At 39.4% G+C, this 26,422-nt stretch overlaps 1 protein-coding gene across 3 annotated transcripts in view; it reads right to left on the bottom strand.

Annotated features, from left to right (window-relative positions):
• The window catches only part of LOC140732055 (uncharacterized), a 125,599-nt gene that overhangs the window by 2,947 nt on the left and 96,230 nt on the right, over positions 1-26,422 (bottom strand). The window contains exons 24-25 of one of the 3 annotated variants that reach the window (XM_073054178.1): positions 22,000-22,175; positions 3,501-3,580 (exon numbers count right to left, since the gene is read on the bottom strand). In XM_073054178.1, the coding sequence (XP_072910279.1) occupies positions 3,501-3,580; positions 22,000-22,175 (256 nt within the window). Of the gene's footprint in view, positions 1-3,500; positions 3,581-9,885; positions 14,062-19,334; positions 19,723-21,999; positions 22,176-26,422 lie in introns of those variants that run through there. The other 2 variants (XM_073054180.1, XM_073054179.1) reach the window with 2 other exon arrangements.

The raw sequence follows: 26,422 nt of genomic DNA, 5'->3' as shown, positions 1-26,422 counted from the left end.
TGCCGAAACTGCACACAATTCTCCAAATTAGGCCTCACCAACCTTCTTAAACAACTTCAACATAACGTCGCATCTTCTGTACTCAATACATTATGAAGGCCAATGATTTCTTTATGATCCTATCTACCTGTGACATGACTTTCAACAAATTATATACCTGTGTTACCAGATCCTTTTGTTCTACCACTCCTCAGTGCCCTCCCATTTACTGTGCAAGACCTACCTTGGCTGGTCCTACCAAAATGCAAAACCTCGTACTTGTCTACGTTAAATTCCATCTACCGTTTTTCAGCCCATTTTTCCAGCTGATGCAGGTCCCTCTGCAAGCCATGATAGCCTTTCCTCACTGTCCACTACACCCCCAATCTTGGTGTCATCCACAAATTTGCTGATCCAGTTAACCACATTATCATCCAGATTGTTGACATAGATGACAAACAACAAAGGACCCAGCACCGATCCCTGCAGCAGACCACTAGTCACAGGCGTCCAGTCAGAGAGGCAACCATCTACTACCACTCTCTGCCTTCTCCCACAAAGTGAATGTCTAATCCAATTTATTACCTCATCTTGAATGCCAGTGATTGAATCTTCTTGACCAGCATCCCATATGGGAACTTTTTAAAAAGCCTTACCAAAGTCCACATAAACAACATTCACTACCTTGCCTTCATCCAGTTTCCTGGTAACTTCTTTGAAAACCTCTATGAGATTGGTTAGAGATGACCTACCACACACAAAGCCACACTGACTATCCTTGATCAGTCCCTGTCTATCCAAATACTCATATACCTGTTCCCTTAGAAAACCTTCCAGTTACTTTCCCACAACTGATGTACAACTCACCAATAATTTCCTGGTTTATGTTTAGACCCTGTCTTAAACCACAGAACAACATTGGCTATCCTCCAATCCTCTGGTACCTCTTCTATCGCTAAGGATGTTTTAAGCATCTCTGCAAGGGCCATGTTAATTTGTGCACTTGCGTCTCGTAGGGTCTGAGAGAACACCTCGTCAGGCCCTAGGGATTTATCCACCCTGACTTGCTTCAGGGTAGCAAACACATTCTCCTCAGTATTTTGTACAAGGTCCATGAAGCTGATGCCACTTTGCCCCACTTCTATAGACTCTTTGTCCATCTCCTGAGTAAATACAAATGCAAAGAATGCATTCAAGATCTCCCCCGTCTGTCTTGGCTCCACACATGGATTACCATTCTGGTCTTCTGGAGGACCTTAGCAATTCTTTTGCTCTCAGCGTGCCTGTAGAATCCTTCGGGTTCTCCTTCACCTTGTCTGCTAGTGCAACTTCATGCCTTCATTTAGCCTTCCTGATTTCTTTTTTAAGATTTCTCTTGCACCCCATAAGCACCACATTTGTTCCTACCTGCCTATACCTGCTATGCACCTCCTTTTTTCTCTTAACCAGGGCCTCAATATCTCTTGAAAACTAAGGTTTGCTACTCTTGTTATCTTTACTTTTTATTCTGGCAGGCACATACAAGCTTTGTTCAAAATTTCAGTTCTGAAGGCCTTCCACTTTCCATGTACACCTTTGCTAGAAAACAACCTGTCCCTATCCACACTGGCTTGATCATTTCTGATATCATCAAAATTCACCTTTCTCCAATTTAGAATCACAACCAGCAGTCCAGACCTATTTCTTGGCATATTTACTTTGAAACTAATATCATTGTGGTCACTGGATGTAAAGAGTTCTCCTAAACAACTTCTGTCAACTGCCCTGTCTCATTCCCTAATATCAGATCCAGTATCGCACATGCTCTGATGTTGGGACTTCAACATACTGATGAAGGAAACTTTCTTGAACACATCTGACAAACTATCCCATCTAGTCCTTTTACAGTACAGGAGTCCCAGTCAATATGTGGAAAGTTAAAATCACCTACTATTAACAACCTTATGTTTCTTCTAACAGTCTGTGCTCTCTTTAAAAATTTCTTCCTCTAAGTCCCTAGGACTGGTGTGTTGGTCTGTAATATAGCCCGATTAACATGGTCATACCTTTCTTATTTCTCAGTTCCACCCATAATGCCTCACTAGCTGAGTTCTCCAGTCTGTCCTGGTGGAGCTCTGCCATGACATTTTCCCTGACTAGTAATGCCACCCTTTCTCATCTAATCAACATCTGCCTCCACAGCCGCTCCACTAACTGTTCTGGAACTCTTGTTCGTATCCCCCCGCAACTCTATTTTAAACCCCACCTTGCAGAATTAACAAATCTTCCCACTAGGATATTAGTCCCCTCCAGTTCAGGTGCAAATTGTCCTTTCTGTCCAAGTCCAACCTTCCCTGGAAGAGAGCTCAATGATCCAAAAATCTTCTGCCTTCCCTCCTACACCAACTCCTTAGGCACGTATTAAACTGTATAATCTTCCTAGTTTTGGTCTCACTAGCACGTAGCATAGGTAACAATCCTGAGATCACCACCTAGGGGATTGTTTAATCCCCTGTCCTTTAACTTAGCACATAACTTCCTGAACTCCCTGTGCAGAACCTCACCATTCATCCTACCCATGTCATTGGTACCTACATGGACCACGACTTCTGGTTGTTCACCCTCTTACTTAAGAACGCTAAGGATTCAATCCGAGATGTCCTGGACCCTGGTACCCAGGAGGCAACATACCATTGAGTGATGCACCAAAACAGAGGTTGTGTTCAAGAAGGGCCAGAGTTGCCTCTACTTCCTGAGGAGACTGAGGTCCTTCGGAATATGCAGGCCTCTCCTTCACATGTTCCACCAGACTGTTGTCACTGGTACAGTCTTCTATGCGGTATGTGTGCTGGGGCAATGGCATCAACACAGGTAATGCCATCAGGTTCAATGAACTGATTGGAAAGGCTGGCTCAGTTATAGGAGTCAAACTGGACACACTGGAGGCTGTAGTAGAAGAAAGGACCCTGCGGAAAATCCTGGCAATTCTGAACAAAGTTTCTCACCCTCTACACACCACCTTGGCTGAACAGAGTAGCACTTTTTGTAATAGATTAAGACAACTGTGCTGCTCCAAAGAGCGTTAAATGAGGTCATTCTTACCCTCAGCCATTAGGCTCTATAATGAGTCAACCTATAGTTGGGGCAGTGATGACCCCCTCCTGTTAGACTGCTTGTGGTAACTTATTTGTTATTCATTCTACTTCTCTTCTAATATTTATATCTGTGCACTTGTACTCCTACCATGACACTGTAATTTCCTTAGGGATCAATAATCTATCTATCTATCTATCTCATTCTGACCCATATAACCTCCTGTCTGTCCCCTAACTACTGAATCCCCTATCACCACAGCATGCCTCTTCTCCCCCAACCCCACTTTTCCCTTCTGCTGGGACAAGTCAGATTACGTTTAACCATTTGGATTATCATCTAACAAGATAGCCAACTTGGTGTTGTGAATATATAATATGAATTTCAATTAATTAAATAATGATTCCGGGTATCGTGGCAGAATCAGACTCGCCCTGTTGAACACTCACTTTTCCTTCTTTATCTTGTGATGACTTGCTGGTGAAAACTGATTCCTGATTCTCTGTGAAGACTGTGAAGTGCCATCTCCCTGGCAATTGAAAACACAAAACTATCAAAACTTTATAAACTTTTTAATTAATGTAATAAAAAATGTAAACAAATTTGAAGAACAGAGTTAAAAGGCTTAAAGCATTTCAATTAGCTCAATTAATTAAAACAGGGAAATCTCAATTAAACTTATGCCCCTTATAGCTCCACCCTTCCACTGAAATTAATGTAGGCTTCATTCTTGTGGAAGATTTACACAGCACAGGTTTAGTTTTGAATGAAATTTACATTCTGTTAATAAGATTATTATGTTAGCTATTGGTGGGCTGTTGCTCAACAAGGAAAAGTCTTTCATTTGCTACAAACAGTTGTGAATAAGTGAGTCAACTATTACACAAACATGAAGTATTTAAGCAAGAAAAGTGGAAATAATGTGTGCATTATTATGAGTATGCTTAGGCTGACTTTCATAATTCCGAATGGGAGAAGATTAACATTAGCATTTACATTGTCTTCCCACAATAAAAACTTTTACTTCTCTGTCTGACAGTTTTAGAGTGGATAAATTTTCTGGCCATAAGATGTAATAATGCACTGGTATATAATAATCCCACCACTGCCTGTAAGGAGTCTGTACATTCTCCCCATGATCGTGTGGGTTTATGGTTAGGCTAGGGTTAAATTGAGGTTTGCTGGGTGGTGTGGCTCCAAGAGCTGGAAGGACCAATTGCACACCCATATAAATAAATAAATGATAAAATTCAAGACTCTCAAGACACACAACATTTTTAAAATGCATTTATAAATACTCCATCTTATAGATTTTCAAAAAAATGCTGGACAATATTTGCTACATCATGGCTCAGTATAACTCAAATTAGAGGCTTTGTAAGGCTTTGTAACTCTCCATTCCTGGTCCTTGGAATCTTGGATTTTACTTTATTAATTTGTTTTATTAATGATTATATGTTAAATGAGAAGTCAGAGATGAGCTGGAGATCAGGCACTAGTGAATCTGGAAGCCACTTCCATTGCCCAGCTACAAAGGACAAATGTACTGAACTACGGTATATGGCTGGTGGCAAAGTTCTGAGGATAGTTTGTATAAATTCATTTGAACGGATTTACAAACTTGATGAAAAAGTTAATTCCATTGATGTGTTTATTTCTCCATATTTAATATATTAATTTTCTGTGATTTAAACTATCTTAAGCATATTTGTTATTAAAACTTGTTTAAAATTTTCACACTATTCAAATCCCTTTGAACTTTTACAAATATCTCTTAAAGTCAGTTTATTTCTTTTTTCCCATAGAAGAGAATTGCTAATGATCTCATGATTGCAATACTTCTTGACTGATGACTCCAGTCATTGACAATGTGAAGTTAGATCAAACCATGAAGGGCAGTCATTAACCTACAACACTGACACTGTTCCCCTGAATTTTCCAAGATTTCTGCAGAACGTTGCTTTTGGATAAAATTGTGATAGAAGTGTGAAAGTGCTGTTGAATGGGCTGGCATACCCTTAGAAGTACAACATCTAAGATGTCTCTATAGGGACAGCAATATGAAAGCAGATATCCCACGAATTATGAGTTACCAGTGTCAACGTAGGCTCATAATTAGTTAACTAGTACTGTGAACAACATAACTCTACAATGCATGGGGAATACAGATTAATACGTGGCTGAGAGGATGGTGCAGGAGGGAGGGCTTCAGCTTTTTAGATAATTGGGCTTTGTTCCAGGGAAAGTGGGATCTGTTCCGACGGGTCGGTTTACACCTGAACTGGAACGGTACTAACATTCTTGCAGGAAATTTTGCTAGTGCTGCTCGGGGGGGTTTAAACTAAATTTGCAGGGGGCAGGGATCCAGAATGTGAGAAAGGATAGCGAGATGAAGAATAAAGGACAGGTGGGGACTATACGGTTCCGGAATATTAAGTGTGTAGTAGAGAAAGGTGAGGCGGAACAAGTGATAAGGAGGACACGTGTACAGAGGGATGGTCTGACGGAACATGGAGTTAAATGTGCAGAAAGAATAAGTAAATTTAGGAAGGACAACAAAATTCAAGGGGCGTATAGCCCGATGGGAGCTCGGGGAGCTGGGTTAAGCACAATAGGCAGCAATTTAAACAGAGAGAGGAGAAATGGGCTAAAAATTCTACATCTGAATACACTAAGTGTCAGAAATAAGGTGGATGAGCTTGAAGCTCAGGTGCAAATTGGTAACTATGATGTTGCTGGGATAATGGAGACATGGCTGCAGGGAGATCAGACCTGGGAAATGAATGTACAGGGGTATACATGCTATCGTAGGGACAGAAATGTGGGGAGAGGGGGTGGGGTGGCCCTGTTGGTAAGGAATGAGATTCAGTCCTTTGGAAGGGGGGACATAGGATCAGGAGAAGTAGAGTCTGTGTGGATAGAACTGAGGAACAGTAAGGGCAAAAAGACCCTAATGGGTGTTGTCTACAGGTCCCCAAACAGTAACATGGATATTGGGTGCAAGTTGAACAGGGAGTTAACATTGGCATGTGGCAAAGGTAATGTCGCAGTAGTTATGGGGGATTTCAACATGCAGGTGAACTGGGAGAATCAGGTTGGTGCTGGACCCCGGATAGGGAGTTTGTAGAGTGCCTACGGGATGCATTCTTGGAATAGCTTGTACGAGAGCCGACCAGGGACAAGGCTATTCTGGATTTAGTGTTGTGTAATGAACAGGATTTGATAAACGATCTTGCAGTAAAGGAGCCATTAGGAGGTAGTGACCATAATAAGTTTTTATCTGCAATTTGAGAAGGATAAGGGCTGATCGGAGGTGTCAGTGTTGCGGTTGAACAAAGGGGACTATGGAGCCATGAGGGAGGAGCTGGCCAAAGTTGACTGGACGGATATCCTAGCAGAAAAGACAGTGGAACAACAATGGCAGGTATTCTTGGGAATAATGCACAAGGTGCAAAATCAGTTCATCCCTTGGAGAAGGAAGGATTCAAAGGGGGGAAAGGGGCCACAGTGGTTGACAAAGGAAGTTAGAGATTGCATAGCATTAAAAAAAATAAGTATGACAGATCTAAGGTGAGTGGGAAGACAGATGATTGGGAAATTTTTAAGGAACAACAGAACTTAACTAAAAAGGAAAGACAGGGAGAAAAAATGAGGTACGAACGCAAGCTAGCCAGGGATATAAAGGAGGATAGCAAAAGCTTTTTTAGGTATGTGAAGAGAAAGAAGATAGTTAAGAACAATGTTGGGCCCTTGAAGAATGAATTGGGTGAAATTGTTAGGGGAAACAGAGAAATGGCAGAAGAATTTAATAAGTACTTTAGATCTGTCTTCACTAGGGAAGACAAAAGCAATCTCCCAGATGTATGGATGGGTCAAGGACATAGGGTAACAGGGGAAATGAAACAGATTGACATTAGGAAGGAAACGGTGATGAGTAGACTGATGGGACTGAAGGCTGATAAATCCCCAGGTCCAGATGGTCTGCATCCTAGGGTACTAAAGGAGGTGGCTCTGGAAATTGCGGATGCGTTGGTAATCATTTTCCAATGTTCCTTAGATTCAGGATCATTTCCTGAGGATTGGAGAATGGCTAATGTTATCCCACTTTTTAAGAAAGGAGGGAGGGAGAAAACAGAGAACTATCGTCCAGTCAGCCTAACGTCAGTAGTGGGGAAGATGCTAGAGTCCATTATTAAGGATGAAATAGTGGCATATCTAGATAGCAGTGATAGGATTGGGCCGAGCCAGCATGGATTTACCAAGGGCAAATCATGCTTGACTAAGCTATTGGATTTTTCGAGGATGTAACTAGGAAGTTACAGGAGATCCAGTGGATGTAGTGTACCTCGATTTTCAGAAGGCATTTGATAAGGTCCCACATAAGAGATTGGTGGGTAAAATCAGAGCTCATGGCATTGGGGGGAAGATATTGACATGGATAGAAAACTGGTTGGCAGATAGAAAGCAAAGGGTAGCGGTGAATGGGTGTTTCTCGGAATGGCAGGTGGTGACTAGTGGGGTACCACAGGGCTCGGTATTGGGACCACAGCTGTTTATGATTTACATCAACGATTTAGATGAAGGCATTGAGAATAACATCAGCAAGTTTGCTGATGATACTAAGCTGGGTGGCAGTGTGACGTGATGAGGATGTTAGGAGAATTCAGGGTGACTTGGATAGGCTGGGTGAGTGGGCAGATACTTGGCAGATGACATTTAATGTGAATAAGTGTGAGGTTATCCACTTTGGGAGTAAGAACAGGAAGGCAGATTATTATCTGAATGGTATAGAGTTGGGTAAGGGAGTAATACAAAGAGATCTCGGAGTCCTTGTTCATCAGTCACTGAAGGTGAATGAGCAAGTGCAGCAGGCAGTGAAGAAGGCTAATGGAATGTTGGCCTTTATTACAAAGGGAATTGAGTAGAAGAGCAAAGAAATCCTTTTGCATTTGTACAGGGCCCTGGTGAGACCACACCTGGAGTATTGTGTACAGTTTTGGTCTCCAGGTTTAAGGAAGGACATCCTGGCTGTAGAGGAAGTGCAGCGTAGATTCACAAGGTTAATTCCTGGGATGTCCGTACTGTCTTACGCAGGGAGGTTAGAGAGACTGGGCTTGTACATGCTGGAATTAAGGAGATTGAGAGGAGATCTGATTGCAACATATAAGATTATTAAGGGATTGGACAAGATAGAGGCAGGAAATATGTTCCAGATGCTGGGAGAGTCCAGTACCAGAGGACATGGTTTGAGAATAAGGGGTAGGTCATTTAGGACAGAGTTAAGGAAAAACTTCTTCTCCCAGAGAGTTGTGGGGGTCTGGAATGCACTGCCTCAGAAGGCAGTGGAGGCCAATTCTCTGGATGCTTTCAAGAAGGAGCTAGATAGGTATCTTATGGATAGGGGAATCAAGGGATATGGGGACAAGGCAGGAACCGGGTATTGATAGTAGATGATCAGCCATGATCTCAGAATGGCGGTGCAGGCTTGAAGGGCCGAATAGTCTACTTCTGCACCTATTGTCTATTGAATAACAATGAAAAGGCCAAGGTGGCCTGATAGAGGTGTATAAGATGATGAGAGGCATTGATCGTGTGGACAGTTAGAAGCTTGTTCCCAGGGCTGAAATGGCTATCATGAGAGGACACAGTTTTAAGGTGCTTGGAAGTAGGTACAGAGGAGATGTCAGGGGTAAGTTTTTTTACTCAGAGAGTGGTGAGTGCATGGAATGGGCTGCCGGCGACGGTGGTGGAGGCTGATATGATAGCACCTTTTAAGAGACTCCTGGACAGGTACGTGGAGCTCAGAACAATAGAGAGCAATGGGTAACCCTAGGTAATTTCTAAGGTAGGGACATGTTCAGCTCAGCTTGGTGGGCCAAAGGGCCGGTATTGTGCTGTAGGTTTTCTATGTTTTTATGTTTCTAAGTTTGTGTGATAACCAGCTAACTAGAAGAATTAGAATTGACTTTATTTCTTATATCCTTTATATACATGAGGAGTAAAAATCTTTATGTTATGTCTCCATCTAAATGTGCAATGTGCAATCATACTAATTTATAATAAATAGAATAACGTAACATAGAAATACAATCAAATCAACAGGAGTTAATCAGTCTGATGGCCTGGTGGAAGAAGCTGTCCTGGAGCCTGTTGGTCCTGGCTTTAATGCTGCGGTACCGTTTCCCTGATGGTAGCAGCTGGAAAGGATTGTGGTTGGGATGAGTTAGGTCCCCAATGATCCTATGGGCCCTTTTTACACATCTGACTTTGTAAATGTCCTAAATCATGGGAAGTTCACAACTACAGATGCGCTGGGCTGTCCACACCACTCTCTACAGAATTCTGCGATTATGGGAGGTACAGTTCCCATACCAGGGAATGATGCAGCCGGTCAGGATGCTCTCAATTGTGCCCCTGATGGTATGTCCTCCGTGGGATCATTGTCTACGTGAGGATTTTCCGTCAGCAGTATGTATTCTTCCAAATGGGTCCTGTGAGTGTTTCACCATGTTCTTCGCTGCGGTTGCTTCTTTCTCCTTCTTCAATCCTGCGCTTTCTCTTGAAAATGGCTATGCCCCATTCCCTCTAGAACGTTCTGGGACAATTTATTGGCCAAAACGCTCCCATTGGCTAATACAACAAGCCTGACTTAATGAACTGAATTGCTTTAAACAGCAAAAAATGAAATACCCAATTGTATAATGTAATTAGAGGAACACACTGCATTTTGAGAAAATCTGCAGAAAACAAAATACGCAACAGCATAACTGTATTAATAAAATAAAGTATGGTCTTAAACCAGGATATTACACCAGTAAGAATGCAGACTTGCAATATAGTACTTTGAAACTTTATTGGCTCAGTCAGAAATACACAGAAATTATACATTTAAGTGCATTTACCCAAATTGTAAATATTTACTGGCATACAAGTCATTCTTTGATTCTATTTTTGAGGAAATTTCTGCTAAGTTTCAATGTTAATCTCAGCATGTAATAAAACAAACTCAGGGTCAAAATGACTGATCTTTCATCAACAGTGGTATGATCTTTGGTGATAAGCTACAGACCAGTATGCACTTCCCCACACAAAAAGTGGTAGTTGTGTAGAAGAATGTTAAAAAAGAACAGTCCTTGGTTTCTGAATCGTGACGTTAACATATTGGTGAAAGATGCTCACTGCTAAATGTTTCCTTGATGCAAGTGCCACAAATCCAAGTACTGTGGATGCCAGGGGAACAAGAAAACGGGGAAAGATGAATGAAAGTGTTTGTAAAAAGTACTGAAGGGGCTATGAAGAAAAGTGTCTTTACACATGGAATGATTGGGCTGTCAGGGGAAATGTAGTCAGATTCAATTTACCATTCAAAAGGAAACTGGTTTAAGGATGGGACAACAGAAAGAGGACAGGGGTGGGATCAGCTGGACTGTTCCTGCATAGACCTAGTATAGATTCAATGGGCTAAATGCTTCTTTTTGCATTATAATCATTCTGTGATATCTAAAACTGGCAGAACAGAACATGGAAAATATATCCCTGGATAATATGCATCTACTGAAATGACATTTCTTTCTTCACAAGTAATTAGACTAGATCTTGTAAAGAGTTTTAGTTTTGTTATCAAGCAGTTTACTCACAATGTTAACTGCCCAGGGTGTTTGTAAAGAGATGCCAAAAGATCAACCTGCATTATTTATAGCACAAAGGGACATTAGATTACCATTAGACATAGCTAAAAATCAGCTACTTTTTGCAGACCAGGTGCAAAACATTTTGGGCAGCCTGACTGGTCACAGTTTCTGAATATATGTAGCGTTATTGAGCTATTGTTTTTGGTATTTTTGGTTCTCAGTGTTTTCAACCATTAATTGTTAGTTAAAGCAATTTCCTTTAGAAAGCTTTTCCTTACTCGTAAGATACATTTTTTAACTATACACTATGTAATTCTAGAAGAAAATTATATAGCATCATACAATGGCTTTCAGAAATATTACAAAGCTCCACTCAGACTGAAGTATATTATGCCATTCCCATAATGAGAATAAACATTACAATCTGTTGTATGGACGGATACCCATAATGACTGAACAGTCAGTAAAACTTCTTCTGGAATGATAGAAGGACAAGTACTGGTCAGGACTAGCCAAAAATTCCCATTCTTCTTTACTACCATCAAATCTTAAAATTCCACCTATCTTGAACATGTTTTCTTTACAAACAGAAGTGCTGCAGTACTAAATTAAAATCAAACAATCTTTGTATGTAATGAATAAAAATAAACTTTGAGTTAATGCATTTTGTTAAAATCTCTAAATAATAAACAGGGGAAATATTTTGTTAAGTTGAAATCATAAAAAAGGTATCTTGCTTTAGAAGCCAATGACTAAGGTCTGGGATATAAGTTACAAGTAGCAGTAAGAAGAAGATTAGGAGAAATTTATTTAAGAGAGTGAGTTGTTGGATTATGGAGTCTAAATAAATGTCTGGAATGCAAAAATACAGAACAATAGAACAAGAACAGAGCAAAGCATTCAATATTTAATTGTTTTAGCAAAAAGCTCTCTCTGACATGACAGATCAAGTGGCTTTCTATTTTTGTCAGCTTTAATAATTTTAAATATACACGTGCAATGTTTATGACACATTCCAAGGCACTTCACTAAAGCAGCTAAATTGAAGATGGTTAGAGAAATTAGCACTGTTCAACATATTTAAGCTAGAGCACCTAAGAATAGGATGCTGCACTAGAATTGGCACATTAACCAAAGCGTAAACTATATCCTATTTCCTGAAGAAAACAAAATAAAACAGAAAACTAAAATAGTTAATTATTTAATAGTTATAACTCAGCTTTGTAACTACCCATGCCTATGTTTCTTTTTCTACACTTTGAATTTGACCTTTCCCCTTTATATTATTTAGAGATTTTAACAAACTGCATTAACTCAATATTTTTCTAGTCATTAATTATAAAGATTGTTTGATTTAATTCTACCTTGAAATGTATCAGTTTCATGTGTGTGTCCTTTAATTGCTCACACAGTTCAAATTAAAAACAAGTTACTGTATTCAATGCTTCATTAGGCAGCCTCTATGGCAAGAGTAACTAATGATAGGCGTTGATTTGAAATGGTGACTTTTTCTCCATAGATGCCGCTCGACCTGCTGAAAGTTTGTCTTTTTTTTCACTTCCATTATATTACTGTCCACAGTATTCACTTAACCCAATCGGTGGCAACTTACCCAGTAGTAATTGGCCATTATTAATTTATTGATCTAACTAGCCTACATTTATGAGATTAACACAAATTCAACTATTTATTTATTTCATGGGTTATTACTAAATGAGGGAAAATCAATTTAACTTTATCTTCTGGATAATGGGCAAACTAGCTATTAAAAATCATGCAAGGACATTCCTGCTCAGATCTTGGTCTCTTCCAACAGATCCTGAGTTTAGCCTCTTGTACGTCTTACAGCATTCATTTAGATTGTGGCTGGCCTGTACTTAAGTCTATTTATGCTGGAGACTCTCAACTCCTCAGGAAGATTTCAGCTTTATTTTACTCAGGAATGCATGTAAAATACATTTACAGGAGAAATTTTGGCACTTGGATCTCAGTTGCAGGTTTCACTATTTCATATTAGGAAGTAGCCTTCGGAATGTTGGTGGTTGCACAACAAGATAAAGATTATGTTAAAGTTATCCTACATCTTGAACTGACCAAGTGGCTTTCTATTTTTGTCAGTTTTGATAATTCTAAATATTTGGACATCCATGCACATGCAATATATGTGACACATTCCAAACCAGCTAAATTGAAGATGGTTAGAGAACTCAGCACTGTTCAACATATTTAAGCTACATTCCCGAAGAATAGGATGCTGCACCAAAATTGGCTGATGTTAGCCATAGTGTAAACTACATCCTAATTCCTGAAGAAAACAAAATAAAGCATGATAATTTTAAAAGGCTTTGGCTTTAATTTCTAGAAGGGTGTACTGATAGAGTTTGTTACAATTCTTTACAGCAATTAATGTGAAAGTTTTTGAGGAAGAGAGGTGTCCAAAGCTGGAGAACATGAATTCAGAATGAACATTTTACCAGCAGAATGTGTAACACCCTGGCATAATTTTTAAATATATTCACAGTATGTGTATGCAGATGTCCCTGGGGAGACTATCCACAATTGTCCTTGAGAACAGGGAGGTAAGTTTCCTTTTTGCCAAGTGAATGGCTTACAAAGCCATTGGAAGGACAGTTCCAAATCAACCATGTCATTGTAGTTCTGGAATCACATACAGTTCTAGCTAAGAGTAGCTTCCCCAGAAGACTTATGAATCAGGTTAACATATATAAAAATCCAAATGTTTTTTGGTCACTGATAACGAGATTATTTTTTAATTCCAGACATAGTTAACTGAATTTAAATCCCCCAGTTGTCTATGGTGGGATTTAAATAGTGTTCCAGTCTTCCATCATTGGATCAGGCCAACAGAAGATGAATAACATGATGCATTTAAGGGGATTCTAAATAAGCACATGGAAACAGGAATGAAGAGTTATGCCATTAAAGTTAGATGAATTAGTAAAGCAGTAGGTACTAGCATAGGTTTGCTGGACTAAAGATCTTATTTCAATGCTGTGAAATTCTATTCAATTCGAAGTAATATAGAGAGAGTGCCTCTGGCAACAGGAATAATTTGGGGGAATTTTACCCACAAGAAATTCTGTTGATAATATCTTTCTCATCAAGTGGAAGTTGATCTGGCTGAAGTAGAACACAACAGGTAATAAGAACATTTTATTATAGCAGTCTTTACGGTGCTTTATTAATTACTGACTTTTTAAATCCAATTCTATTTTGTGCTTCAACTCTCTGCCACACAGAAAATAATATAATTAGCTCCAAATTAAAATAATGTTTTGGGTTCTGCAGAGTGGTGAATTTTCTCCAGGTCACAAGGATTCTCCTTAAAGACTTTACAAATTAATCCTTCTATTCACTTCTGTAATAAAAAATAAGTGTTATATCATTGTTACAAATTCAAAAACAGTACTCTGATTTGCAGGAACAAATCCTGTTATTTTCAGTACAATATAAGAAAAAAAGTGCTTCCTATGAACACAAGGACAACACACAAATAGTGAAAGAATACAAATTTTAAATAATCAGATGATCATTAAAACAATGATACCTATTTATCTGTTTCCAGCCCTTGTAGACTTTGTGTTCCCATTTATCACCCTCCTCTCCACACAACTCTGCTTGACTTTTTTTTTAGCATTTATCTTGTCTGCCTCCACCTATCAATCTCTTGTTAATTGTACCTCATCATACAAGATCAAATCTCAAAGAGTCTCTTCCTGGATGGGTCCCGATTTTAGCAACAATAGCAGGTGTACTCCACAAATGCCTCTGACACAGAATCCTTGCCAGCTCGACTTATTCTATCTTTCTTTTTAAATCTTTTTATTAATTTTTAAACAAACATAAATGAAACATGAATACAGAGAGTTTGAGAGTACATAGTTAATAGTTTAAATAAACATTCAAATAGATGATAATCAATATATAATAACCTCCCAAACTCATGATAATTACGAACAAAAGAAGTAAAAAAAAATAACCCCCCCCAAAAAAAGAGAAAAAAAAACTAACCAACGTGGGCCATTGCATTATGTCAAATATATACAGTAGTGCCAATAACTCTGAACCTCCATCCAAATAATTAAGGATAATAAAAGTGAGGTTTAGGAAAAGACAATTTAACTCATATGAAAATGTTGAATAAATGGTCTCCAAGTTTCTTCAAATTTAACTGAAGGATCAAAGACAACACTTCTAATTTTTTCTAAGCTCAAACAAGATATAGTTTGAGAAAACCACTGAAATATAGTTGGAGGATGAATTTCTTTCCAATTCAATAAAATAGATCTTCTAGCCATTAATGTAACAAATGCAATCATCCGTCGAGTTGAGGGGGATAAACGACTATTATCCGCCATTGGTAAACCGAAAATTGCAGTAATAGGATGCAGTTGGAAAATGATATTCAAAACTGTTGAAATAATACCGAAAATATCTTTCCAGTAATTTTGCAAACAAGGGCAAGACCAAAACATGTGGGTCAATGAAGCAACATCAGAATGACATCTGTCACAGGTTGGATTAACATAAGAATAAAATCGAGCAAGTTTATCCTTAGACATATGAGCCCTATGTACAACCGTAAATTGTATTAGGGCATGTTTAGCACAAATAGAAGAAGAATTGACTAATTGTAAAATTTTCTCCCACTGCTCAGTGGGTATAAGACAATGAAGTTCTTTTTCCCATTCCTTCTTAATTTTTTCTGATACTTCTGGCTGTATTTTCATGATCATATTATAAATGATGGCTACTAAACCCTTCTGACAAGGATTCAGAGCTAAAAAAAATTCCATAATGTCCGATGGACATAATTTCGGAAAAGATTGTAACTCATTATTCAAAAAATTTCTAACTTGCAAATATCTAAAAAAATGAGTTTTAGGTAAATTATATTTATTAGATAGCTGTTCAAAGGACATAAAACTATTATCTAAAAATAGATCATGAAAACATGTTATACCTTTTGTTTTCCATAAAACAAAGGCTTGATCCATAAAAGAGGGCCGAAAAAGAAAGTTAGATATTATAGGGCTTGATAAGATGAACTTATTTAAGCCAAAAAATTTACAAAATTGAAACCATATTCGCAATGTATGTTTAACTATAGGATTAGTTATTTGTTTATTCAATTTAGATAAAGAAAAAGGAAGTGAAAATCCTAAAATTGAAAACAATGGAAAGTCTTGTACAGATTTAAATTCCAAATTTACCCATTGTGGGCAAGCTGCTATAGTCGATTCTTGTGTCCAAAATATTAAATATCGAATATTAACTGCCCAATAGTAAAATCTCAAGTTTGGCAAAGCCAAACCACCCTCCTTCTTAGGCTTCTGTAAATATTTTTTGCTTAGTCTAGGATTTTTATTCTGCCACAGATAGGAAGATATTTTGGAGTCAATAATATCAAAAAAAGATTTAGGAATAAAAATTGGTAATGCTTGAAATAAATATAAGAATTTGGGTAATACCATCATCTTAATAGCATTAATTCGACCAACCAATGACAAAGATAGTGGAGACCACCTGGTAACAAGTTGCTTAATTTGGTCAATTAAAGGTAAGAAATTAACTTTAAATAAATCTTTATGTTTTTTGGTAATTTTAATACCCAAATAAGTAAAATAATCTGTGACAACTTTAAATGGTAAATGTTTATAAATTGGAACTTGCATATTTAATGGAAATAATTCGCTCTTATTAAAATTCAATTTGTAACCAGAAAAGTTACTAAACTGACCAAGCAAGGACGAAATAGCAGGAATAGATCTCTCAGGGTCGGATATGTATAGTAACAAATCATCAGCATACAATGATAACTTATACATCCCTTCCCCACGAGTAATACACAAAATATTAGGTGATTCACGAATGGCTATAGCTAAAGGTTCCAAAACAATGTCAAATAGTGAAGGACTTAAAGGACATCCTTGGCTTGTACCACAGAATAACTGAAAAATTTTTTTTGATTATTGGTAAAGACCGAAGCCAAGGGTTTATAGTATATTAATTTAATCCATGATATAAATTTCGAACTAAAGTTAAAATACTGCAACGTATTAAATAAATATGGCCATTCAACTCTATCAAATGCTTTTTCAGCATCTAAGGAAATGACACATTCTGGTATTTTGGGTGAAGGAGTATAAATAATATTAATTAATTTTCTAATGTTAAAAGATGAGTAGCGGTTTTTAATAAATCCAGTCTGATCTTCAGAAATAATTCGAGGTAATATATTTTCTAATCTAGTGGCCAAAATTTTACTAAAAATCTTAAAATCCGTATTCAGCAAGGATATAGGCCAATAGGATGCACATTCAGTGGGGTCTTTATCTTTTTTAAGAATTAAGGAAATAGAGGCTTCATAAAAAGATTGTGGCAATTTACCTATAGTTAACGCATCTTTAAAAATTTTACAAAGCCAAGGAGAGAGTATAGAGGAAAAGGATTTAAAAAAATCTACAGTATAACCATCCAGACCAAGAGCTTTACCGGAATTCATTGAAAAAGTAGCCTTTTTTATTTCAGTTTCCGTAATAGGTGCATCTCGGAATACACTATCCTCTGTTGTTAATTTTGGGATATTCAATTTTCTTAAAAATTCATCTATTATAGAAGCATCCTCAACAAATTCTGATTGATATAATTATAAAAATCTTGAAAGGCTTTATTTATCTCTTTATGGTCGATCGTCAGAGTGCCATCTCGTTTACGAATCCTAGTAATTTGTCGTTTAACTGAAGCAGTTTTCAATTGATTAGCCAATAATTTGCCAGACTTATCTCCATGTACATAAAACTGGGTTCTAGATTTAATTAACTGATTTTCAATCGAAGAGGATAATAACAAACTATGCTCCATTTTAAGTTCAACTCTTTCTTTATAAAGTTGTTTGCTGGGGGTCACTGAATAAATCTTATCAATTGCTTTGATTTTATCAACCAATGTTAATATTTTAGAATTAGTTCGTTTCCTAACTCCAGCAGAGTATGAAATAATCTATCCACGAATAAATGCTTTAAAAGTGTCCCATAAAATTCCACTAGAGATCTCTGCTGTAGAATTTTTTGAGAAAAACAAATCAATTTGTTGTTTAATAAAATTAAGGAAGTCTAAGTCCTGCAATAAAATAGAGTTGAACCTCCAAGATTTAGCATTAGTACTTTTAATTAATTAATTACAATTAGTCCATTGTCTTAATGGATAGCTTCAAAGGTGCATGGTCAGAAATGGTAATGGAGTCATATTCACAATCAATAACATCTGTAAGTAAATGGTGATCAATAAAAAAGTAATCAATTCTTGAATAATTATGATAAACATGAGAAAAGTATGAAAACTCTTTGTCATTGGGGTGTAAAAAATGGCAAATTTTGGAAATTCCAGAATCAATCATAAAGGAATTAATAAGAGAGGCCGATTTATTCGGAAGAGCTTGGGTGGGCTTAGATCTATCCATTGAAGGGTTTAAACAACAGTTAAAATCCCCACCCATTATCAGAATGTACTGATTCAAATTAGGAAGGGATGTAAATAGACACTTAAAACATTCAGGACAATCAGTGTTTGGAGCATAAACATTAACTAAAACAACTTTTTGATTAAAAAGAAAACCACTAATAAGCAAAAATCTACCTTGTGGGTCTGAAATTGTTTCATAGTGTATAAAGGAGGTTGAAGAATCTATAAAAATAGAAACGCCTCTTACTTTGGCTTGGGAATTCGAGTGATACTGTTGGCCTTTCCAAAACCTAAAAAGACATTGACTATCCGCCTTCCTCACATGAGTCTCTTGTACAAGGATAATATTAGCATTCATTCTGTGGAATACTTTGAATATTTTTTTCTGTTTGATCGGATGATTTAAACCATTAGTATTCCAAGAAACAAAATTAATAATCTTATCCATATTGCCAATATTTATTACAATTAACACATAAGGTTAAAAAAAAATGAACTCATGAATCCGGAAGAGGGAAGTAAGTTCAAGGAGGAACCGGAAGTCATGACACTGCAACCATTTTAGTAGTTTTGAATCAGCCCATGAAGTAAAGCTAAGCGTGAAGCAAGCAAAAAGAAAAATCCCCCTCCCTCCACCCTCAAAACCCCAGGAAAAAAGCCAAAAAGAGGCAAGCAAGCGATCTAATACTAAATTTACCCCCATGTCTCAAGACGGCAACTCAAACAAAAAAGTTAAATAAAAGATACAAACCACCCATATTATAAGAAAGGGTTAGTATAACAAAGATTAAAGTATAAAATTAGTATTATATATATAAAACAAAAGGATTTAAAAAAAATTAAAATGATAAAACCCATAAATGGATAATATTGTATTAGTGTTTTAAAAGAAAGTCCTTAAACTTATTCAGACACATCAAAATGGATATGACGTATCCAAGCACTAAGGTCTTTCGGGGAGAAGAAACGACATCTTAGAAAATTATTTACTTTTTTAAAATCTTAATAGTTAAACGTTAAAAATATAAGAAAGTGTATATGAACTTAAAAGGAAACCCTAATGAGTTACTTTCAAAACTAACAGAATAATAATATAAAAAGAACAAACTCAGAATAAACCAAAAACGGACTTTTACCGTGTGTAAGAAATACGTGTAAGCCATCACGTAAAAGAAAAATCATTTTATAAAAGATCCAAATCTATAAACTAATTATTACATTAGCCAACCCGTAGAAACAATAAAGTATTATTCTTCAAGGAATCTTTGAGCATCCGCTGGAGATTTGAACAGCCGATAAGTCCCATCTTTGAGAGTAACTCTCAATTGTGCTGGAAATAACAGCACTTGCTTGTAGCCTTCCTGATGAATTTCCGACATAACCGATTTAAGAGCCATTCTTGCCCTTAAAACTTCGGGACTATAGTCTTCCAGAATACGGAATTTAAAATCTTGAAAGCTGATCATACCCTTTTTCTGGGCAGCCCGAATCAAACGTTCTTTGGTATGAGGATAATGGATCCGGAGAATTACTTGTCATGGTTTCAAACCTGAATCTGATTGAAAATGAGAAATGTGATGTGTACAGTCGATTATTGGAGGGGTATCCAATATTTCTGAGCCGAAGATATCCATTAAAAATTTGGAGAAAAATGCAGTGAGATCGCCGTTCTCAAATTTTTCCGGAATCCCAATTATCCGGAGATTTTGTCTTCGAGAGCGGTTTTCAAGATCAGTGATTTTAGATTTATAACGATCCAGCTGTTGAGAAGTCAAAACTTGCTGTTGTTGCAGAGTTTCAATTATACGATCTCTCTGGCGAGCGGCATCTTCAAGAACTAAAATTCTTGCTTGTTGTTTTTGTGAATCCAATGTAAGTGATTGAAGTTTTGTGTCAAGTGTCTTTAAAATTTCATCGAACGTAGAAAGCTTTGAGGTTAATTTATTCTCCAGTTTTTCAAGTCTGTCGTCCATAAGCTTCACAATTGCTTCTAAAGTTAACGGTTCTTTCGTCTGTTTTGATTCCTTTACTTTAGACATTTCAACGAGTTGAAAATGATTCAAATAATTGAAAAAGATTTCACATGCCTGAACCCCTTTAGAATAGGTATAAAAAGATCAATTAGGGGGTGCTTGTAGGTAAAAAAAAGTAAAAGGATTGGAGCGAAGCCTAAAACCGCTTCACTCCATAAGCGCCATCTTGAGACTCCTCTCAAAGGGCTATAATCATCTGTGACATTACAGTGTCCTTTTTAAAAATTGTTCATTATTTATCCATTTATCCATATATCCTTTATCTTGCTGCAAGGAACAGAGGCCCATAGACACCCTTCCCCCAGATATTCCTTGCTTCCATCCAGGCCAATTCCACACCATGAATCTCTGAGCACATTCATCCTTCATCGCCACATGGATACCCTCCTGGATTAACAATGCGAGCCTGCCTCCTTTCTCTTTCCCCCAATTCCAAAATATTGAGTTTCCAGTCCATGTTTATGTAATAGCTATTACCGTAAATTAAACTGTTAGTTAATCTGGTTCCAACTTCAGATGCACATGCTTGATTACGTTTCCTGTCTGCTTTTTCGCCGTGGTTTGATTTTTATTCCCCCACTTCACTACTGGACACACATGCTCTCTCCCTTCTTTTGATTTAACATACTTTCCATCATTTGAATTCCCCCTTCCCCTCATGTTAGGTAAAGCTCTATCTTAGCGTTCGTGTCTAGGAACTGCTAAAAGTGGCAGCACATTTTAAAGGTGGTTAAAAAGGCATATGGCATATCTTTTAATTAGCCAGGAGACAGAGGGTAAGAGCAAGGTGATTATAGCATTACCTAAACAACATTGCTTGGCTACAGCTGGGGTATTATACCCAATCCATTCTTCCTCCTTTGTTTTGTGAAATGTCTTTACACATGTTATTTTGAGGATGGAGTAAATAGTTAGGATTTGAGTTGTGTGTGACATCCCCAACTGTTCACAGATTAACTATATTGTGTTGTGTTGTAATCACGGGATAGGAGCCTATCATTTTTCTTTCTTCACTGTGCTGCCTGACCTGCTGAGTGGCTCAAATACTTTCCAGTTTAGTTTAGGTTTCACTAGGTGCTCCTTAGGCAAATGGTGCCTTGATATCAAGGGCATTCTCATCTCACCTTGTTTCCTCAAGAAATGAGCAGTAATGGCTCATAAGAACATAAAAAATAGGAGCAGGAGTGGGCTATCTGGCCTGTCGAGCCTGCTCCGCCATTCAATAAGATCATGGCTGATCTGGCCATGGACTCATCTCCACCTGCCTACCTTTTCCCCATAACCCTTAATTCCCCTACTATTTAAAAATCTATACAACTTTCTCTTAAATATATTTGCTGAGGTAGCCTCCACTGCTGCATTGGGCAGAGAATTCCACAGATTCACCACTCTCTGGGAAAAGCAGTTCCTCCTCCTCTCCATCCTAAATCTACTCCCTCGGCTCCTAATAATGCTGGATATTGCAACTTCAGGTAGATTGCTGGGATCAAGACTTGCACTGCAGTTTTACTTCAGGAAACGCTCTGCGCTGGGGCCTAGGCAGCCTGTTTGGTCATAGTGCTCGGACGCCTATCCCCACTCCAAGTACATTCTGTGCCCTCACTGCCCTCAATTTTTCTTCCAAAGTATTAATATAGAAAAAATATGTTTTGATGTTCTGTTATGAGATGCAATGTCTTTGCTAAGATTGAAGGGCTTGCTGAGCAAAAAAGTGCAGGGGATCTTTGAACATGTTAGATGATAGTCACCTAGCACAGAAAACTCACTGATATTCGACCTAGCCTGTGAATGGGACTCACCTTTGTCAACTTTAAGCATTTGCTGTGGCATTCATCCTGAGTCTGAAAGAGATTCTGATTTCCTCCGCATCCTCCGTACCAGAACTGTGCACATGAATCAGCTGCAGTATCATAGTACCACTTAATAACATAACTCCTGCATGGCCCTTGATCAAGGGGTTCATCACAGGCTGGATCTGTAGCCCAAAATCATATGAAAATGTTACATTCAACTTCTCAAAACATGAAAATTAGTCATGAATTACAGTGCTCCTAGCCCACCTACCATCACTATCATATTTTCTCCCTTCACCTACTATTACGAGCAGATGGAAACAACTCCTGCCATCTGCTCCTTGACTAGCTCTGGGTTTCCCATTGGTAGTGGCACGGACTCGTTTAAGATGGAGTCCCATTTAAATAGCTTTGACCAGCGGCCAATCTGGACATTGGAAGTTTTGAGAGGAGGGGGCTTCAATCAGGTCCACTGCCCGAGGATAAAAAGCAACAGCAGATCAGTACAGTGAAAAACAGTTTTGACCAACGACCAATCGGTGTCTGGGATTAATTAGCAACAGCACATTAAAGGAAGGCAGCGGCAATCATCTGAGTGGACAGAGTGGTGATATTGAGGCTTTGGCTCTTTGAGGCTTCTGCGAAGAGAGGCTTCAGTCGGAGAAAAAGGAAGAAAAGAAAAGCTCAAATTTTTCCTTCTCTTCGTTATATCTGCTCAGCTAGGGCAGCAGGGTTGACAGGCAGGATAGTGGAATGCTCCTCTTGCAGGATGTGGGAAGGCAGGGAGACCTCCAGTATCCATGATGACTACAACTGTGACAAGCGCATCCAGCTGCAGCTTCTAACAAGCCACGTTAAGGAGTTGGAGCTGGAACTGAGGGCAGCATTCATGTTGGGGGAAGGGAAGCCCCTTTCTTTGAAGGAGGAGGACACCTCCTTTGTTTTGGATTGAAAACGATGGGATGGGGATGCGGTGGGGATGGAGGGATTGAGAGAAGGTGATGGCATTTTTACAAGTAACAGGGTGTGAAGAGGTATAGTCCAAGTAATTGTGAGAGTCCATGGGTTTAGAATTGACATCAGTAGATAAGCTGTCTCCAGTGATACAGAGTTCAAGAAAGTGGAGGGAGGTGTCGGAAATGGACCAGGCAAATTTGAGAGCAGGGTGGAAGTTGGAGGCAAAGTGGATGAAGTCGACAAGTTCAACATGGGTGCAGGAAGCAGCAACAATGCAATCATCAATGTAGTATAGGAAAAGTGGGGGATGGACACCAGTTTAAGACTGGAACATAGCCCATTCCACATTGCTAATAGACAGGCAGGCATAGCTTGGAGCCACGTGAGTGCCCATTGGTCCCAGCACAAACAACCCTGGCTTGTTGTAGACAGAAGAAAGATGTTTTAAAGTTATCAAACAAAAAATGTATTTGCTTAAATAATCTTAAACATACTTCTGTGGTTTAATATTTGCAGTTTGTTTTAATCTTAAACCAACAGCTGAAACAATGCTTGTAAGCCAACAGCAGGCAATCTCCACCCAGAGTCCAAAGGACTATTTGATTAAGGCAGGGAATTTTACCCAACAAAATGCATGACTGGTTAGCATAAAATCCACACCTCCGCCTATCTATTTTATCATTGTGTCAGGAAGTACTATTTAAGATTTTTTTTAAATCATGAAGTTCACTTAACTAGGTTCACACATTAGTTTTCTGTGTAGGATTTGGAAAAAAAAAACTGGTAAATGTGGTTATAAAAGGCTATTCTGACAACAGAATCCATAAATGTGTTCTGTACTGTGAGTCTGTAAGGGGCTGAGCTTTGCACTGTATTGCTCACTCTGTATAATAACAGAAGTTGACAGGAGCCTTTGATAGATGATATAAAAATATCAGGATGTGAATTGAGGAAAGTGGCTGAGTCATTTGCTTAGCAAAGTTTGCCCCTTTGTGAACTTTCTCCTCCAGCACTTCTGGTGGAGTGAACATTGGTGAAACAGTGAAAGGATTTGACTTTTGCAGTACACCTTGGTCAGTGGTCAGCCCTTCAAATGACCGCTGTGGTTTTGAAATTGGAAATGATTCTCCCTGCCTCATAAACACGTCTTCAGTAGTATAACACATTGTACTTTTGGAGTACACTGTACAGTTTTGGCATAGGAAAGACGTAGTCAAACTGGAAAGAGTACAGAAGAGGAAGTTGCTATGACTAGAGGGCCTGAATAGAGAGAGAGAGGGAGATAGAGAGTGAGGGGGAGAGAGAGAGAGGGAGAGAGAGAGAGAGGGAGAGAGAGAGAGAGGGAGAGAGAGAGAGAGGGAGAGAGAGAGAGAGAGGGGAGAGAGAGAGAGAGAGGGAGAGAGAGAGGGAGTGAGAGAGGAGAGAGAGAGGGGGAAGAGAGAGAGGGGGGGGAGAGAGGGGGAGAGAGAGGGGAGAGAGGGGGAGGGAGAGGGGGGGAGAGGGGGAGGGAGAGGGGGAGGGAGAGGGGGAGGGAGAGGGGGAGAGGGGGAGAGTGGGGGGAGAGTGGGGGGAGAGTGAGGGGGGAGAGTGAGGGGGGGGAGTGAGGGGGGAGAGTGGGGGGGAGAGTGGGGGGGAGAGAGGGGGGAGAGAGGGGGGAGAGAGGGGGGGAGAGGAGGGGAGAGGGGGGAGAGAGGGGGGAGAGAGGGGGGAGAGTGGGGGGGAGAGTGGGGGGAGAGAGGGGGGGAGAGAGGGGGGAGAGAGGGGGGGAGAGAGGGGGGAGAGAGGGGGGAGAGAGGGGGGAGAGAGGGGGGAGAGAGGGGGAGAGTGGGGAGAGTGAGGGGGGAGAGTGAGGGGGAGGGGGGGAGAGGGGGGGAGAGGGGAGAGAGGGGAGAGAGGGGAGAGAGGGGAGAGGAGGGGAGAGGGGGAGAGGGGGAGAGGGGGAGAGGGGGAGAGGGGGAGAGGGGGGAGAGGGGGGAGAGGGGGGAGAGAGGGGGAGAGAGGGGGAGAGAGGGGGAGAGAGGGGGAGAGAGAGGGAGAGAGAGGGAGAGAGAGAGGGGGGGAGAGAGAGAGAGAGAGAGAAAACCAGCATAGATATTTATTCCTTGGAATGTAAGAGAATGCGAGGCAACCTTTTAAAAGTGCTTAAATTGAGTTACAGATCATTAGATCATAAGACCATAAGATGTAGGAGCAAAATTAAGCCATTCATCCCATCAAGTCTGCTCCACTCCTCCATCATGGCTGATTTATTATCTCCCTCAAATACATTCTCCAGCCTTCTCCCCATAACCTTTGATATCCTTACTTGTTCAGGACCATCAACCTTCGCTTTCAACATACTCACAGCTGGCTGTGGCAATGAATTGCATAGATTCAACATCTTCTGGCTAAAGAAATTGCTCCTCTTCTCTGTTCTAAAAGGATGTCCTTCTATTTTGAGGCTGTGCCCCTGGTCCTAGGCACCCGCACAATTGGAAACATCCTCTCCACATCCACTCAATCGAGGCATTCAATATCTGATGGGCTTCAATGGGGTCCTCCCGCATTCTTCTAAACTGCAGCGAGTACAGCCCCAGAGTCAAACATTCTTCATATGTTAACCCTTTCATTCTCAGAATCATTCTCACGAACCTCCTCTGGACCCTCTCCCAATGCCAGCACATCCTTTCTTAGATAACAGACACAAAACTGCTCACAATACTCCAAGTGTGGCCTGTCTTATAAAGCCTCAGCATTATATCCTTGCTTTTATATTCTAGTCCTCTCAAAATGAATGTTAACAATGCATTTGCCTTTCTTACCACTGACTCAACTCGCAAGTTAATCTTTAGGGAATCCTGTACAAGGACTCCCAACTCTCTTTGCAACTCTGATTTCAGAATCTTCTCCCCGTTTTGTCTTTTGCCTCCCTCCATTCTTAAAGAGTGGAGTGTCATTTTCAATTTTCCACTCCTCCGGAACCACTCCCCTGGATGCCAGAATACCTCTGCAGTTTCAGTGCTAAGCAAAGGCATGAGAAACTCTTTCAGTGGGAAGATACAAAGATTAGCTTTAATTGCAGCATGTGCATCAAAACGTTGAAACACACAGTGAAATGCGGTGTTGGCATCAACACCCGATACAATCTGAGATGATCGGGGGCGCAGACCGCATGTCGCCATACTTCTGGCGGCAGCGTAGCCATGCCCACAAACTACAAAGCCTACAGTAACTCGTACATCTTTGGAATGGGTGAGGAAATCAGAACACCCAGTGGAAACCCACAGCAGCGGTAACAGAACCTGGATCTTAGAGCTGCCACCGTCAGGCGATGTGTTATCTGCTGTGCTATGCAGTTCTAATATAGCTTTCTGACAACATTAGTCTTTTTAAGAACATTGGAGTGTCAATAATGCTTGCAAATAGCAGTGATCTATTGTATCTGGATCATTGTTGTATCTTGGGGGACTTGGTGAGGAGTGGGGACTGTGGT

This window comes from Hemitrygon akajei, chromosome 8 (assembly GCF_048418815.1).
Source record: "Hemitrygon akajei chromosome 8, sHemAka1.3, whole genome shotgun sequence".
Classification (NCBI taxonomy): domain Eukaryota; kingdom Metazoa; phylum Chordata; class Chondrichthyes; order Myliobatiformes; family Dasyatidae; genus Hemitrygon; species Hemitrygon akajei.
Note: the sequence above shows the minus strand (reverse complement) of the source record. Positions and strands in the feature narration are given on the sequence as shown.